Raw genomic sequence first — 17545 nt, forward strand, 5'->3', positions numbered from 1 at the left:
TTCTCCTCCTCCTCCTCCTCCTCCTCCTCCTTCTTCTTCTTCTTCTTCTTCTTCTTCTTCTTCTTCTTCTTCTTCTTCTTCTTCTTCTTCTTTCTCTCTCTCTCTCTCTCTCACACACACACAGTTCAAATCTATGAGTCTCTCTGAGGGAGAAAGATGGGCAATCTCCTCCTATGTAATTTCTAAACTCTAGAAAATTCACTAAAGGGTCAACTGTGACAGTAATGAGTTTGAGTTTTTGAGAATGGGAGACAGAGTTGGGATTGAGATTCAATTGGTCTGGCTCCCAAATACATGAATCCGTGACTGCAGCATGGATTCAAATGTATCAGAGATATTGAGGATGACACAGGATAGGACAGGGTTCAGGTCTGTTGTTCATAGGGTCGCTATTTGACTCGACAACACCTTACAACAACAACAGTGAAGTCAAAGTTGTGTATGTCCTAAAAGACTATCTTTCAGGGTCCTGATCAGCAAGTGCTCCCTACTTGCCCTCCAAGATGGTGAATAGAGTACAAAGAGGAAGCCAGAAGTCTATCCCCAGCTTCTTGGTGTCCCAGATCAGTCCTGGAGCAGACTAGGAGAAGAGAGAAGGCAGAGAGGGAAAAGTGGGTGTGCCAGCAGTCACAAAACCATATCCTTTCCCAAGTTCAAGCCCTGGTCTGTCCTCCAAGCTTTTTGCATTGGGGAAGTCTACTGTCAGAGATCTCTCCAAAGTGCTACAGAGCAATGATGCCAGTCTAGGGATTAAGGTACGCCTGATGCAGGCCATGATTTTTGCTATCACTTGCAATGTATCAGAGAGTTGAACAATGACTAAGGATGATAGAAAAAGAATTGAGCCTTTAAGTTATGGTACTGGATCACTAAGAGAAAAAACAGGTCTGTCTTGGAGAGGTGAAACCAAGTTTGTCTTTGGAGGCAAGGATTTTGGAGCACTGTCTCACATACATTGGGCATGTGGCCAGGAGAGAACAGTTCTTGGAGAAGCACATCAGGCTTGGACAGGTGGAGGGACAGTGCAGGAGAGGAAGACCCCAGATGAGAAAGATTGATAGTAACTGGGGTAATAGGGGTAGGTGTGTTGGAGCGAGTGCTCCAGGACAAAGCTGACTTCAGAGCTATTGTACATAGGGCTGCTATGAATCACAGGCAACTTGATGGTACATGATGGTGACAGCACATAACAGAAGGGAGCTCTGGTGCCCTAGTCCATGGGGGCTCATGCTGCTACCCCAAAGGTGGCACTTCTCCAGCAAGTCTAATCTACCAGCAACTCTGGGGAAGAAAGATGTGCAATCTCCTCAGATGCAATTTACAGCCTCAGAAACTCAATGGAGGGAATGAGTTCTGGCTGGACAGCAATTAAGTGCTGAAATGGAAATTTCACAAATAGATTGGCGTCAATAAACAAGTTAGCAGGCTTGAAGTTCAAGTTCAGGGGACTGGCTCTAGAGGAAAGCTGTTCCTTTGCATCAGCTCTAGAGGAAGGCCTCTTTTCCTCTTTGGCTGCTAGCTACCTCTGCTTGGTGATTTGCTTGCTTAATCTCTTTTATATCTTAAAAGAGATTGGCCCCCCAAAACACCCTACACGACACTGTCACATCAACCTAACTACAATTATCAGGGATAGGATTTATGACCCACATGGTGGGGGGAGAGACAATTCAGACCACAGCACTTATATTCCAGAAGGTCAAGATCATTGAACCTCTACATTCTTCTTCCCCAAACAGGGCAGACAGCAGACCTCCCTCCCCACCTTGTGGACTCTGCCCAGGGATGGTCTGGAAGTTACCATCCCAGTGCAGCACTCAGCACTCCAGTGCCATCTCTGGAGTCCTCATTTTGGCCCTGGTGACAAGGATGGTCTCCTTTGTCCTTGCCTTATCTCTTCCTGTCCAAACCAATGTCCTTACTCATCAGGAAAGGGCAGGAAGGCCACTAGACCGAGTAGAATGGTTCCCTTCCCCAGACTTCATGCTTACATAGAACCTCTGAGCTGGCCTTATCTGGACCTTATCTATAAACAAAGTCTTTGCAAATATAATTAATAAAGATGAGGTTGTACAGGACATGGTGGGCCCTAGACCCAGTGACTGGAGTCCTTCTAAAATGGCATGGACACAGATACACAGAAAGGGAAATGGCAGTGCGAAGACAGAGGGACGCATTGGGGTGATGCCACTACAAACCGAAGGATGAGTGTCAAGGATGCTGGCAGCTACCAACAGCAAGTGGCTTAGTGGCAAGAAGTTGTGCTGCCAAACCTGAGGCCAACAGTTCAAATCCAACAGCTACTCCATAGGAGGAAGATGATTTACTGCTTCTGAAAACCCACTGGAAAGTCAGCTATGAATTAGTTCTGACTCAATGGTACATAACAACATCAACAGCTGGAAGAGACAAGAAAGGACCCTTCCCTAGAGCCTTAGAGGGAACATGACTCTGCTAACACCTTGAATTTGGATTTCTAGAACTGAGGAGGACCTGAAGCACCTGCTGCAGAAGGTCAAGTACTGCAGCTTTCAATGTGAATTGAAGCTCAACATCAAGAAAACAAGATTCGGGCCACTGCGCTGATTGGCAGCATCATGATAGACAGTGAAGGGACTGAGATTGTACACAGCTTTAGTTTGCTTGGCTCCACAATCAACATTCTTTGCACCAGCAGCCAGGAAATCAAAAGACAAATTGCATTGGGAAAGTTGGACTTCTCCAGAGTACTGAAGAGCAACAACATCAGACTGGAGACTATAAAGTGCACCTGTCTAAGGCCATAGTCTTCACAATTGCTCGCTATGTGTCAGAGATTGGGACAATGATTAGGGACAATAGAAAGCTCAAAATGCCTTTGAGCTGTGGTACTGGAGAAGAGTATTGAATATACCATGGACTGCCAGGAGAACAAACAGGTTCACCCTGAAGAGGGTGAAACCAGGCTGCTCCTTGGAGGTAAGAATTCTGAGGCTCTGTCTGACATACTTTGGGCATGTTGCAAGGAAAGCCCAGTCCTTGCAGAGGAACATCATACTTGGAAGGGTGGAGGGACAGAAAAAGAGAGGAAGACCATCGATTAGATGGATTGATACAGTGACTGGGATAATGAAGGTAGATGTGTCAGAGACAGTAAAGTTTGCACAGGATAGAGCAGGTTTCAGGACTATCATACAAAGGGTCACTATGAGTCACAAGCAACTCGACAACATATAACAACCATCATCCTTCTAGTACTGAGAGACAATAAATTCCTTTTGGTTTTTGCAGCATCATACTAGATGGCAAATGTTTAAGGTTGTTAACAATTTCATCTTGCTTGGTTCCACAATCAACACTCTTTGCACCAGCAGTCAGTCTGCCGTCAGGGACCTTTCAAGATTGCTGAAAAGCAATGATGTCAATCTAGAGACTAAGGTGTTCATTGATCCAGGCCAATTGTTTGCCGTGCATCTGAGAGCTAGGCAATGAATAAGAATGACAGAAGAAGAAATGGTCATGTTGGGGAGTTGCACCGCCAACTAAAATGTAGTTCCTGTCTGGTGGTTCGAACCAATCAGCTGCTCCACGGGAGAAAGAGGGGCAAACTCCTCCTGTGCAATTTACAGCCTCCAAAAACCCATTGGAGGGCCAGCTATTGGTCAGTTCCAACTCAATGGCAATGAGATGCGATGAGAAAGATAATGAAAATGTGCCATTTTTAGCATATGTAGTTGGCTTGTTGGAGAAGAGTATTGAATGTACCATGGACTGCCAAGAAAACAAAAAGATTCATCCTAGAGAGGGTTAAACCAGGCTGCACCTTGGAGTAAAAGATTCTGGGGCTTCGTCTGACATACTTTGGACATGTTGTAAGGAGGGACAGGTCCTTGGAGAGGGACATCATGCTGGGTAGAGTGGAGGGACAGCGCAGGAGGGGAAGACCCTCTATGAGATGGATTGATTCGGTGACTGGGGTAATTGGGATGGGTGTGTCAGAGGCAGTGCGGTTGGCACAGGATAGAGCAGGGTTTAGGGCTGTTGTACATAGGGTCGCTATGAGTCGCAAATGACTCGACGGCACATAATAACAACAATAAGTTGGCTTGTTGAAAGCTGTTGTGGATAAACACAGAGTCCAAATGCATTAAAAAATCAAATCAATATGAGTGGGTGGTCTGCCTGCCTCTGGGACTCTGCAGGCAGGTGAGTCCCCATCACTGGGCCTGTGTGTCTCTGGAATATTGCTACCCTGAGTCCAGGGGCCGAGAGCTCTTGGGACGTTTGAATAGCAGCACGGTGGGTATAGGAACAGCTTCTCTACTCCTGCTTGAGGAGTGACCTCCTGTGCAGATCCCTGTCCTTAAAGCTGTGGGCATTTCCATTAGATCCACAGGGACCCTGTAGGAGAGAGTTGCTGTTGCTAGGTGCCATTGAATCGAATACGACTCATAGTGACCCTATGAACAACAGACCTGAACCCTATCCTATCCTGTGCCATCATTCAGTGCTGACACCAACAGGGCCTCAGCCTGCTTTCACCAAATCGTGCATTTTAAATAAAGCACATTTACAATACACTAGGCTACTGTTGCAATGTCATCAGTCTACAGACTATGGTGTGCCTGACCCATGACATGGTCTTCGCAATTACTTGCTATGCATCAGAAAGCTGGATAATGACAAGGATGATAGAAGAATCGATGCCTTTGAGCCATGGTGCTGGAGAAGAGTCTTGAAGATACTGTGGCCTGCCAGGAGAACAAACAAGTCTGTCCCGGAGAGAGTGAAACCAGGTTGTTCTTTGGAGGCGAAGATTTTTGAAGCTCTGTCTCACGTAGGTCACGTTGCCATCATGCTTGGAAAGGTGGACACACTGCAGGAGAAGACAACCCCGGATGAGGTGGATTGACATGGTAACTGATGTAGTGTGGGCAGGTGTGTCAGAGACAGTGAGATTGCCTTAGGAGAGGACAGAGTTCAGAGCTATTGTACATAGGGTCACTATGAATCACAGGCAACTCGACAGCACATAACAAGTGTTGCTTCTGCACTTCTGTACTGAGTTTAGACCTTTCAATAACAATCTAGGAACAACAGACCTGAACCCTGTCCTATCCTGTGCCATCCTCATCATCTTTGAGCCCATTGCTGCAGTCACTGTGTCAGTCCATCTCTTTGAGGGTCTTCCTCTCTTTTGCTGACCTTTCCAAGCATGATGTCCCTTCCCAAGGAATAGACTCTCCTAGAAACATGTCCAAGGTATGTGAGACAAAGCCTCATCATCCTTGCCTCTAAAGAACACTGGCTGCATGCTCTCCTGGACATACCTCTTTGTTCTCCTGGTCACCCATGGGATATTCAGCACTCTTCTCCAGCACATAGGCGGGCTTTCTGAGGTCATAACCTCCCTAAAGGGGTCTTTCATGGAGCAGCTGTTACGCTCAAACTGCAAGCCGTTCAACTGGCAACCACTAGGGCTCCATAGGGCATCTCAAGCTAACCAAATTGTCTTCTGGGTGCCTTCCTAATCTCTCCAAATAAGGCCACTTTGAGCTAGGAATAGTCACTGTTTGTACTGTAGGGTCAGTAAGAGCCAAGAGTGACTAAAAAAAGAAAGAAAGAAAATGACTCCACAGCATCCAACAACACAAACAACAGCCCTTCATCTCACTGGTGTGACTGTTGGCAGCCTACGTTGTCTCGGCATCTAGAAGGAGTTGCCCACTGCCAGTGACTGGCAGCACCTTGACTGATGATGGGCTCTCCTGAGGGGTCTCAGCCGGCCCAAGAAGTTAACTCTCCAGCTTGCACCAGGACCAGATCCGCTCAGGGCTGTAGCAGGGCTTCTCAGGCCCTGAGGAGAGGGAGGACCCAGTCCCCACCCCCACCCCCACCCTGAGCCAGGTCAGCTCCCAAGAGAAGGAAGAGCAAGTATCCATAGAGAGATACAAGCAGGGCTGTAGCCTGAGGAGAGATGGTGGGGAGCTAATGGGAAACAGCTTGCTGGAGGGAGGGGGCTAGGACTCAGGAATGGCCGGGCTCTGGCTGTAGGCGAGGGGGTTGGGACACGGAGGCTGAGTGAGACCAGCTGCTGCTCCTCTGCCTTGGAGATCTTTGGACTCTGCCCTGCTTGGGCTCACACCCTATTCCTAATCCGGAGACTAGCAGCCAGCAGAGGCAGCCTGGGACAGCCCGAGGCTCTGCCTGTCCTGACTCACACGCAGAGCCCGCCGAAACAAAGGACCTGAGGTGGGGAGACGCTCAGTCCACCAGCTGGACACCTCCTTCCCAGGCTGCCCCCAGCCCCCTGCCTGTTCCTGCCCAGAAAAGTTCCCAGGCCCTCCATCACCAGCGCCTGCATCTGGAGACCCTATGGCCCGACCTTGGTGGGGCTGCTGCCCCTGGCTTGTCCTTCTCTGTGGTATGTGCATCCTGGCCTCTCCCTCCCATGCCGGGAAGGCAGGCCCAGCCTGAAGTTGGCATCTCTGTTCGGGGCTCACATGGGGTTGGAGTGAGGGCTGGGGCACCGCACAAGCTGTTTCTTGAGGACCCCTTTGATTTGGACTAAATCTGCCTTGGGATCTTGCCATTCCCCCCCTGCAGGGCTCTGTTTGCCCCCTTTGGTCCCACCTAGGTGCCCAGCATCCTCACGCCCACCCCATCCCCAGCCTTAGTGAGACCCCCTTCCATTGCTCCCCGGTGGCAGGATCCTACTCATCCATCCAGAACTAAGTTCCTGAGCAGCTTCTGGGACCAGTACCTCCTGTGTCTAAAGGGACAGACTGCCTGTGTCCCGCTTCTTCTGTTGGTCTCTTGGGTCTTCATTTGTGCCAGAGACCTACAGAGTTGGGTGTTCATTTTCTTAAAGCAATGGTGGGGGTCTCATCCCCCCACCCACTTGAGTTTATGACACCAACACAGTCAGGTAGGAACCTAGCCACCTGCTTTCCCTCTGTAGTTGAAGCAACTGGGAAGGTCAGGGTGTACACAGGGTTTCCTCATACTCATGTCCCCACGACCCCGAGGAAAGCCCCCTTAATAGGTGTGAAGGAAGGAAGGACTATGGGACTTTCCAAGCAGGAAGGAGCTTTTTATCCAGGCCTCTCTTTTCAGAGCCCTAGAACCTATGGAAAGAGATTAGTGGCAGAATGTGTTGTGTGTTGGACTGCTAACTGACAGGTCGGCAGTTTGAATCCACCAGTCACTAGGTGAGAAAAAGACCAAGAAAAAGAGCCTGTCAGGGAGCTCTGATGGTCTAATGGTAAGAAGCTGTGCTGCAACCCTAAAGGCATACGGTTCAAACCCACCAGCTGCTTTGTGGGAGAAGGATGGGCAATCCCCTCCCATGCAATTGACTGCCCCCCAGAAACCAGCTGGAGGGTCAGTTATGAATGAGTTCCAACTTGACAGCACGTGACAGCAACAAATTTGATCCCGGTTAAGATATGCAGCTTCTGAAACACAATGGCAGGACGCCCTGTTGACTCAAAGGCGGTTGATTTGGAGTCTGTGGAACTTAGCCCAGTGACTGGCACACACTAGACACACAGAAAATGTTCACTTGGTGAATACTGGGTGCCTCTCCTTGGGTTAGAAGGCCCGGTGGCACAGCGATTAAGCACTCAGGTGCTAACCACGAGGTCTGCAGTTAGAAGGCACAGAAGAAAGATGTAGCAGTCTGCTTGTGTGAAGATATACTGCCTTGGAAACTTTGGGGCGGTTCTGCTTGCTCCTATAATGGTTACTAGGAGCCGCAGGAGATTTTTGGTCTCCTGGAACAGAGCTCAAATTTGAACTTAGATCTCCAAGCACTTTGCCCTTTCTGTCACATCATCTTTCCAGGGCCCCTCCTATGGATGGCAGAAGAGGGAGGATGGGAAAGCACTCCCCTGTTTAATACTCTAATGACCTGGGTTCCAGACCCAGTGGCAGAGTTGGCCTGAATCTCAGGTTCCTCCTCTGGAGAAATGCCCACCTCATAGGGTTGTATTGAATGAGATTCTATACACAAACTGCTGAGTTCAGGATCCAGCACATACCTGTTGCCAGTTGCCAGAGACTCAGCCCCTAATTCCTAGCACCTTCACAAAACATTGCCTGGTTTGGGCCCACCCCCATGGAGAGTTGCAGATCTGACTGTTACGGTTCATAGGATTTTCTCTCTCTTTTCTAAGTTGTGGTTTGGGTGAAAGTTTACAGAGCAAATTAGCTTCCCATTCAACAGTTTTTTTTTTTAATTTGGAAAAAACATATTGGGGGTACAAAGAGGTGAGGGTTGGGGGCAGAAGGGTGAGGATGGGCAGGGATGCAGTTGCAGAGCTGCAGAAATTGGTCCCATTCAACAATTTTTACACATTTGGTTTTGTAACATGGGCTTCAAGCCCCTTTAAGGTGACGGCATTCTTCCGACTACCTTCCTTGGTTCTCCATGTCAGTTATTTCCTACCCCTTCCTGCCTTCTGCCCTTTGTTTCTGGGCAAATACTGCCCTTCTAGTTGGTTAGAGTTGATTATTCAGAGAGACATGTTCTTCCTGCGTGTTATTGTTCACGTTATAAGCCTGTCTTTGATGTGGCTGAAAGGTACACTAGGAGAGGGTTCAGTTCCAGGTTGAAAGATGGTGAAAGGGCCAAAGAGGCTCTGGGGGTCCCAAGGGAGTTGTGCTACTGACCCAGCCAAAGGCAGCACGTCTCTGGCAGTTTGAACCCACCAGTTATTACACTGGGGGAAAAGATGGACAATCTCCTCTCATGCAATTTACAACCTCCCAAAATCCACTGAGTCAGTTCCAACTCGATGTCAAAGAGTTTGTTTCCTGAGTGAAAGGCCACTAGTCTCTATCACACTAGGAAGTGTCACTTCTTTTACAAATTTGAGTTTTGTTCTCCATTTTTCTCCTGCTCCGTTAAGGACCTTCTGCTGTGACCCTGATCAGAGCAGACAGTAGCAGTTGATGGTCAGCCTCAGGCTAGTTCATCTCTCGAACATTTTCTTTCCTTGAGGTTTTGTTGGGTTGTTGTTTTTTCCCTTCTTCATTATCCTTTCCTCTGGATAAGGAAAGTCCAGTAATTGCATCCTAGCTGGCCACCACAGGGTCCTCCTTGGCTCATTTGCAGAAGTAAAACCCCAATCCCTCCTTCCTAGTCTGGCTGACCCTGGGAGCTCTGCTAAAACCTGTGAGGTAAAAAAGCAAAAAGGTGGAGAAAGAGATGAAGTAAAACAAAGGAATTTATTATTTTATTTATTAGTTATTAAAGGAAAGTTACAACAAAGGTTTTATGTGCCGGGTGTGTGTGTGTGTGTGTGTGTGTGTGTGTGTGTGTAAGTTGATCTATTCAGTGGTCAGCTCTCTCTCTATTCAGTGGTCAGCTCTCTCTCTATTCAGTGGTCAGCTCCCTGTAGAGGACATTAATCAGACACCCAGGACCCTTTAAGTGAGCTGCTTCAGGGCTAACATTAATCAGAAAGTGGCAGTGGTGTGCTCTCTTCCGATTGGCTGCAGCATTGGAATGGTTCCCCAAGGGTGCATCTGGGCAGAATGCTACCCAGCTTCCAGGTGACCTTTCCAAACCTATTCAACATCATAGCAATGCTGACCAACAGGTGGGGGCTGAACATAAGGTACAGCGGTGAGGAGTCAAGTCTGAATCCCCTTCATGGATGGGGTGGGGAGCCCATGTCCTTGGCTATTCATTGTCTTCTGATTCCCACTCACCTCCTTACATGCCAATCTTTCTGCCCCCAAATGGCACCAACCTCAGACCAGGATATTTCGAATGAGCCTGGAATGATGGACTGAGATTTGAGTCGATGAGAGATGGGTACAAGTGAGTCTTGAATTGAAGAAAAGCCAGGATGGATGGATAGAGATAGATAGATAGATAGATAGATAGATAGATAGATAGATAGATAGATAGATAGATAGATGATAGATAGATGATAGATGGATAGATAGATAGATGATAGATAAAAATCTGATTTGGGAAAGTCTCAAGCGAAGGAGGGGGTGATGACTTAGTGAGATGCTCCAGAGCATCTCCACGAAAATTTGATTACAAAAATTTCATTTACACACCATTTTTCCAGTTCAGTAGACCCTGAAAGGCCCAATTAGATTAGGAGAGGGGAAAAAATGGATTAAATGAGCACGAAAACCCATCGATGAAACAGGTTTCTTTGATTGTGACCCAGCGTGCCACCCAATTCAGCCTGATTTCCTATCAAATGTGATTCTTTTTACCCTCAAGAAGAACTGGGCAGCCTTGCCTTTCAAATGATAGAGGCCAAGGGGGAGGGGGAGCTGTGAAAGAGGAGGTGGCTCGCACTCTCTTGAGGAGTTAGCTGATCTTCAGGTGACCCTGAATTTTTCTTCATGTTTCAGCTTGTGCCTGGGGCCACCCAAAGCCAGCAGACCTTGGAAGACAGGATGTGAGAAACTGTTCCACCAGCCCTCCGGTGAGGCCCTGGCTCCACCTCCCACCTGGTCATGCACCCCTGTGACCTCCACCCCGCCCAGCCTGCTCCCCTTGCTAGCCTCTCCCTCCCTCCTGGGCTTTTCTCTGGATTTCCGGCCACCGGGGAGGGGTGGAGACCTTGTTCCTGAAGAATACCCACAGGGTTGGGGAGAACCTTCTCAAGTGTCTGTTTAACATCCTCCCTTCCCTACACACCCCTTCATCTGTGCCTTCGCCTCCCTCCCACCCATTACCAAGTAGATTATCTACTTCCTCCTGATCCTGGGCAGTCTCGCTAAGGGAAAAGGGTGGGGGGAAGGGGCTGGAGGCTGCTAGGTGGCCTTTGACTGCTGCTAGGCCTAGGTGTTGGGAAGATGAAAGGGGAGAGGGAGGCATGGATGAGAGGAGGGAGGGAGACAGCCGGCTGGAAGAGCTGCAGAAAACAGGACTAGCCCATTGGAACTTCACAGAACCTTCCAAGCTGGAGACCCAAGAGACAGTTGTTAGGACTTCTTGGAATTGTTTTCAACTCATAGTCACAGAGAATTGCCTCATAGTGGGTTTCCAACACCCATCCACCCCCACCCCCGCCTGTAATTGAGAGCAGATTGCCAGGTCCTTCTTTGGCAGAGCTTTTTAATTTTTTAAAAATTCTTTTTATTTTATATTGGTTTGCTTAGGGAGCTCTCTCTGGTAGCCTAGGGGCAAGAGACTGCATGCAATCCTGAAGGCATGCAGTTCGAATCCACCAGCTGCTCCAGGGGAGAAAGGAGCAATCTCCTCCTGTGCGATTAACTGCCTCTGAAAACCTGCTGGAAGGTCAACTTGGATCAGTTCCAACTCTACTGTATACAACAACAACAACATTGGCTTGCTTACAAAGTTCATATCCACTATGTTTCATGCTATCCTTCATTCACATTGTGTTTCATACAATCATTGCCATTCACTATGTTTATAAAAATAATCACTATAGAACTATTATGCCCTGCCTTTCCGTATCCCCACCAGATCTTTCCCATTTCTTTTACCCATCTCAGTCCCTCTACCCACCAAATTGTGTGATCCTATGATTTCCCTGCTGCCCATCCTCATCCCTCTGCTCTACCCTCCCCACCCTGTTGGATCCCAATACTTATTTTACTAGTTGTCTTTCTATTTCTAAGTAATGATCTTGTGCAGTATTTGTCCTTATAAGATTGAGTTAGTTCACTCTGCTTAATTTCGCAGAGCTTTTGCGTGGATTTGAACTGCCAGCCTTTGGGTGAGCAGTACTACCAGGCCACCAGAGTAGGGCTAAAGATCGCTAGGTTACATTGGGCCAAGAGGTGTGAGGCCTGGGCATGCCAGAGGCAGGTAGGTGAGTGGGTAAACCAGATTGCTTCTATATTAAGAAGAAAAACTCATTAAGTATATATAAATATATTTGAACGTTGTTGAGTTGGAATTAAACCATAACTGAGCCTCCAAGGAGCTTTTCAAAGGTAGTAAATCTCACAGCAGAAAAGTATCCTTCCTTCTGTACCCTGTAGATTTGAACTGTGTGCCTTTGGAGTTACAGTGCAGTCTCTTACCACTAGGATACCAGAGTTCCCCATATACTTGAATAATGTTTTTGTTGTTTCTGTTGTTGTTGACCCATAGCTGACCCTCCAGAAGGTTTTTAGAGGCAGTTAATCACCCCGGAGGAGATTGCCAATCCTTTTCCCTCAGAGCAGCTGATGCGTTTGAACTCATGCCTTCGGGATTACAGTGCAGCTTCTTGCCACTAGGCCACCAGAGCTCCCCAGGTACTTGAATAGAAGACGAAATGAGAACCAAAACCTCATGTATTTCCTTTTAAAGCTTAATACAGTCTGTAAAGAAATATTCAACTTGCAGAAAATCTTTTTGGGAATTTTCCCAAACTGCTGGGGACAGTTTGAGACCAAAGGGCAGAAAATTAAAAAACAAACAAACAAAATATCACAAAGTAAGATGGGGCAGAGATTGAGGTGGTGAACAGTTACGGCTTGCTCAGCTCCACAATCACACTCTTGGCATGAGCAGTCAGGAAATCAAAAGATGAATTTCATTAGGTAAATCTGCTGTCAGAGCCCTCTCCAGAGTACGGAGAAGCATCGATGTCAGTCTAGAGACTAAGGTGTGCCTAATTCAGGCCATGGTCTTAGCAATTACTTGCTATGCATCAGAGAGCTGGACGATGACGAAGGATGACAGAAGAAAAGATGTCTTCGAGTTGTGGTGCTGGAGAAGAGTCTTGACCATACCATGGACTGCCAAGAAAACAAGTCTGTCTTGGAGAGGGTAAAACCAAGTCTCCCCTTAGAGACTAGGATTTTGAAGCTCCCTGTCACATACTTTGGGCACATAACCAGGAGGGACCACTCCTTAGAGAAAAACATCATTCTTGGAAGGGTTGAGGGACAGTGCAGGGAGGAAGGCCCCAGATGAGATGGATTGATACAGTAACTGGGGCAATGGGGGTGTGTTAGAATTTGTGAGACTGGCTCAGGACAGGGCAGGATGCTATACAAAGGGTTGCTATGAGTTGCGGGAGACTCGACTGGAACATAATAACAACGACAACAGGTGTGCTAGATAAGATGCAGGATGGCCAGTTATCCTTGAACTTCAGATAAGCAATGAATCAGCTTTAGAATTCATATCAATAGAGAAGAATTTAATATAAATCTCAAAGACTGAAGCTCACAGCCATTGAGAGGGATCCACGTTATCATAGCTGACCCTCCGGTGAATTTCCAAGATTGTAAAACACATGGGAAGAGATTGCTCATCTTTCGCCTTCAGAGGCTCTGGGGGATTTGCTCAGAGATGCCCAGCCTGTGGGTAAGAGCACAACTCCCTATGGACTCATTGCAACCCTATCCGCACTGGCTCTAAACCTTTTCCTCTCCTAAGCCAACTTGACCATTTCTGACTCATTTTCCCCCATTGCCACAGTCACTGTGTTTTGTTCCCTTACGGACAACGTGTGTCTCTGTGTGCATGTCGTGATTTCTTCTTGTCATCTGTCAGTATCTCCCGGCTACGGCGGTCAACACCACTGTGCAGCTCGCAGCCCTCCGCCAACAGTTGCAGGTCTGGAATCTCTCCGCATATATCATCCCAGAAGCGGACGCCCACATGGTGAGGACAGCCCCTTCTCCCTGGCACCCTGCTTGCAACTCCCCCATCACCACATACACCCCCAATCCAGCACAGGTCACCAAGAAGGGGCTGTTAAGACTAAGATGATGAGGTCAGAGAAAGGATGCAACAGACTAAAGGGAGAAATGTGGAGCTTAGAAATGGGAGTTTGAGGGCAAATGAGAGAAAAGCATTCTGTTACATAGGTTAGACCCATTGAGAATCCCCTTGACCTCATAAAAGGAACCTATAAACAACTCCAGAATTTCTCTCTGTCAATTGTTGGAGAGCAATCAGAACCGGAAGGAATATTTGGGCCTCCCCTGCTTTTGTTGTTGTTGTTGTTGTCATTGTCGTCGTCGTCTTCTTTCATTGTGGTTGAGACAGACACTCATAGTTGACCTTCTGTTGGGTTTCTGGAGGCTGTAAATAACACCAGAGGAGACTGTCGATCTTTCTTCCATAGGCTGGTGCAGAGAGAGGCGCCAGAGAGGTTCAGCCTTTGAGTTAAGAGCACAAGTCCCTAAAGGCTCCACCCCCAAAGCTCTCTTCCCATATCCTGGGATTAGAATAGTGGTTGAGGATTACACTTGAAAGAACTCTGAACTCTCAGCCTTCAGCCCAGGCCCTGCTTTGACAAGGGCCTCACAGGACAGATGGATGGGTTGGATCCTGGACTATATGAGCTGGAGGTTATAGGTTAAAGGGGGGGGGGAGGAGGCAACAGAAAACAAGGTGGCCGGAACAAGAACTGCTTTTCCCATAGAAGCCCACCTACCCATACCTTTTGCCACCACTTTTGCCTCCATCCCACCCAACTTTCCAACAATGTCGAGGAGGCAATAGCCCACGGACTGCCAAAAGAACAAATAGGTATGTCTTGGAGAAGGTGCAGCCAGAGTGCTTCTTGGAGGCAAGGATGGTGAAGCTTCAGCTTCACCTACCTTGGGTATGTTGCTAGGAGAGACTAGTCCTTGGAGAGGGAAAGCATGCTTGGTGGAGGGGTCAGCAAAAGAGAGGAAGACCCCCAATGAGATGGATTGACATAGTGACTGTAGCAATGGGCTCAAGTGTATCAGACGTGATGAGGATGGCACAGAATAGGACAGGGTTCAGGATGGCTGTTCATAGGATCATTATGAGTCATATGAGCTCGATGGTACCTAACAACAACAACAACATGAGATTGCTTGGGTCAGTATTCCCACCTGCTAGGAAGGGTATCTGAAACTCTCAGCCTCAATTTCCTCCAAAAATAGGAACAATGATATCTTTTTCCAGAGGATATGATAATTGAAAGGTGACAGTGTAGGAAGCCCTCCACAAATGTTGTTTATGATGTATTCTGGGTTGAGGCGGGTGAGGTGGGGAAGAATTGAGCAGCTGGAGAAGAGAACACCAAAGAATTAAAAGACTTGAGCTCAGAGTGCACTGAGTTTGCTTTCTGGCTTACAAGACAAGATTTCGTTGTGGAATGATCCAGTGTAACATTGAGTCCAATGCTGGACTATGGGATGCAGACTCTTGTGAGAGACAGGTGTTGAAATAAAGAGACGATAGTAAGTGCTAGGGGAGTTATAGAGGGCTTCCTGGAGGGAGGGGCCAAGTGGTGCTTGGCTGTGTAACCTAGTTGGTTTTAGCAGACAGAAAGAAGTGGGGTAAAGCCAGGGCTTGTCTACTTCATGGAAAAGACTCATGTTGATGTTGATTTCCTAGAGCGAGTACGTTGGCGACCATGACAAGAGGCGTGCGTGGATGACAGGCTTCACAGGGTCCGCAGGTGACAGCTACCATACAGGCCACCCAACCAGAAGCATTGGCACGACTGGCTCGCATTAGCCCATACTCTAAGACCTAGTGTCCAGAGGCCCTGGCGACTCTCACTTGGCCTTCCCTTCACTGTCCCTTAAAAGGGTCTGTGTGGCAGGTGCCCCTTCAAGTCCCATAGCTCACAGCCCCCAAGCCACACTGCATCCTGAGGTCGATGGCCATTCCCACAGACTCCCTCTGCCACAGCCAGACACAGCCCAGCACTCCCTGGGCTCCATCCCCGGCTTTCCCAGCTGGTCCCCTCACGAGCTGTGTCACCCATGCGGCCAAATGTGGCACAAACATAGACGTCAGGCCTCCCACACTGGACCTGGTGACTAGAAAGGAATCCATGGCCCCCTTGTTGATTCTCAAACGTCCACATCCTGGGCTTCAAGTGGCCCAGCCTGGACCATTCCTCTCTTCCCAGAGTTACAAGGTTGGATTCCCCACCTCTCTGGCTCAGTGGCCCTATCAGCCACCAAGCCTTGACACTGAAGGCCATTGCCCCTGACAGCATCTTGGGTCTTTTGGCCTGCCAAAAGCCAACCTCACTCCTTTTCCTGCTAAATGTCTTAACCCCTCCAGAGGCCCCAAACCCACCCACAAAGCAGAGATGCCTGACCCAGCATGCCCTCTGCCCACTTCCCCCAAGGCTCTCTTTGACATCTCCTGCCTCACTTCCTTCCAATGGAGGCACGGGACTCTTCCCAGAGACCCCTTGTGACCCTCACAGAGCCAGCACTGTGTCACACATCCACTAACCAAAGCTAGGCCTCCTCATTTTCACCCTCACCCACCCGCAAGCTTCTCTGTTGTGGCCCAGGAATGGCTGTGGTGACGCTGGCGAAAGCCGCTCTCTGGACTGACAGTCGCTACTGGACGCAGGCTGAGAGGCAGATGGACTGCAACTGGGAACTCCATAAGGAAGGTACCCCGCACCCCGGAACCCCGACTAGGTCGCAGAAGGTTTGGGTGAGGCGTGCACACAAGACCAACGTGGGAAGTTCAGGAAACATGTGGCTGTCCCTAAGAATGTTATCAAGGAGGACACATGGCCAGCCTGTCACAGAGAGATGCTTAGCTAGAGGACCCGAGGCTGCCCTGGAAGTGACCTCTGAGTTTCCTTCCTGTCTTTCTCACAGTTGATACCATTGACTGGCTCCTTGAGGAGATTCCTGCTGGAGGGCAAGTGGGCTTTGACCCCTTCCTCTTCTCCATAGGTATGTTCCTCCCTCAGCCCCTGGAGGAGGCCAGGCCCCTGGAGGCAACTTGGCCTCCCTGGGAAGAAAAGAAACAAGTGTTGCTGGAAGGAGATTGTGTTGTGTTGTATGACTGGAAGGAAGGAGCAGGGGATGTTGCGGCCGCAGGTTTTACAACAAGAATATGTTAGTTGGTTGTTGCTGTGTCCCATCAAAATGGAACCAACCCATAAGTGACCCTCCTGTGGGTTTTCGGAGGCAGTTAATTGCATAAGAGATTGCCCATCTTTCACCTGTAGAACAGCTGGTGGATTCAAACTGCATACCTCTGTGTGGGCAGAGCAATTCCTTGCCACTAATCCACAGGAGCTCCTATGTTCATGAGCTGGGTAATGAAATTCTGTGTAAAAGAATGAAGGCAATCCCTGCTTAAGTCATGAGTGCAGAGACCCAACCTTGGAGGTTCAGAGCATGACCAGGCCAGGATGCCCTTGAGCCCAGCACTACACTCTGGGCCCTGGAAATCTACCACTTATGTCCTAGGACCACTTGGTAGTCTTCTGGAAGACAGATTAGTAGACTGCAAAGGGCTGGGAGAGCCTTTAAAGAGAGAAGCTCAACCCTGGGGGAATTCAGTTCCCTGAGCTCTGGGCTCCCAGTTTAATCGCCAACAGGCGGCCTCCCCCCCCGCCCCGCCCCGCCAGTGGTGTCTTCATAAATATGCATTGATAACCTCCTGTTTCAGAACTGGCTTCTTTGCCAGGCTGCCCAATGACCTGAGCATTGCATCGAAGAAGCCCCATTAGAATGGTTGGTACCCACGCTGGGCCCATTGACTGGGGATGGCACTGAGGTAGGCTCAGGGAAACTAGGCTTTGCAAGCAGAAAGTGGATAGTAAGAAGATCCAGCTCAGACCAGGGCAAGCACCTGAGGAGGGCCAGGCTGCTG

General features: G+C 48.6%; 1 protein-coding gene across 1 annotated transcript in view; it reads left to right on the forward strand.

Annotated features, from left to right (window-relative positions):
• The first annotated feature begins 6354 nt into the window (after positions 1-6354).
• XPNPEP2 (X-prolyl aminopeptidase (aminopeptidase P) 2, membrane-bound) overlaps positions 6355-17545 on the forward strand; it is a 40257-nt gene continuing 29066 nt past the window's right edge. The window contains exons 1-6 of the mRNA XM_006881785.1: positions 6355-6403; positions 10363-10436; positions 13475-13585; positions 15302-15365; positions 16221-16325; positions 16540-16617. Coding sequence (XP_006881847.1) covers positions 6355-6403; positions 10363-10436; positions 13475-13585; positions 15302-15365; positions 16221-16325; positions 16540-16617 — 481 coding nt within the window. The remainder of the gene's footprint in view (positions 6404-10362; positions 10437-13474; positions 13586-15301; positions 15366-16220; positions 16326-16539; positions 16618-17545) is intronic.

The sequence above is a fragment of the Elephantulus edwardii genome, unplaced genomic scaffold (genome assembly GCF_000299155.1).
Source record: "Elephantulus edwardii isolate Elephantulus edwardi_28Jun2011 unplaced genomic scaffold, EleEdw1.0 scaffold00016, whole genome shotgun sequence".
Lineage (NCBI taxonomy): Eukaryota > Metazoa > Chordata > Mammalia > Macroscelidea > Macroscelididae > Elephantulus > Elephantulus edwardii.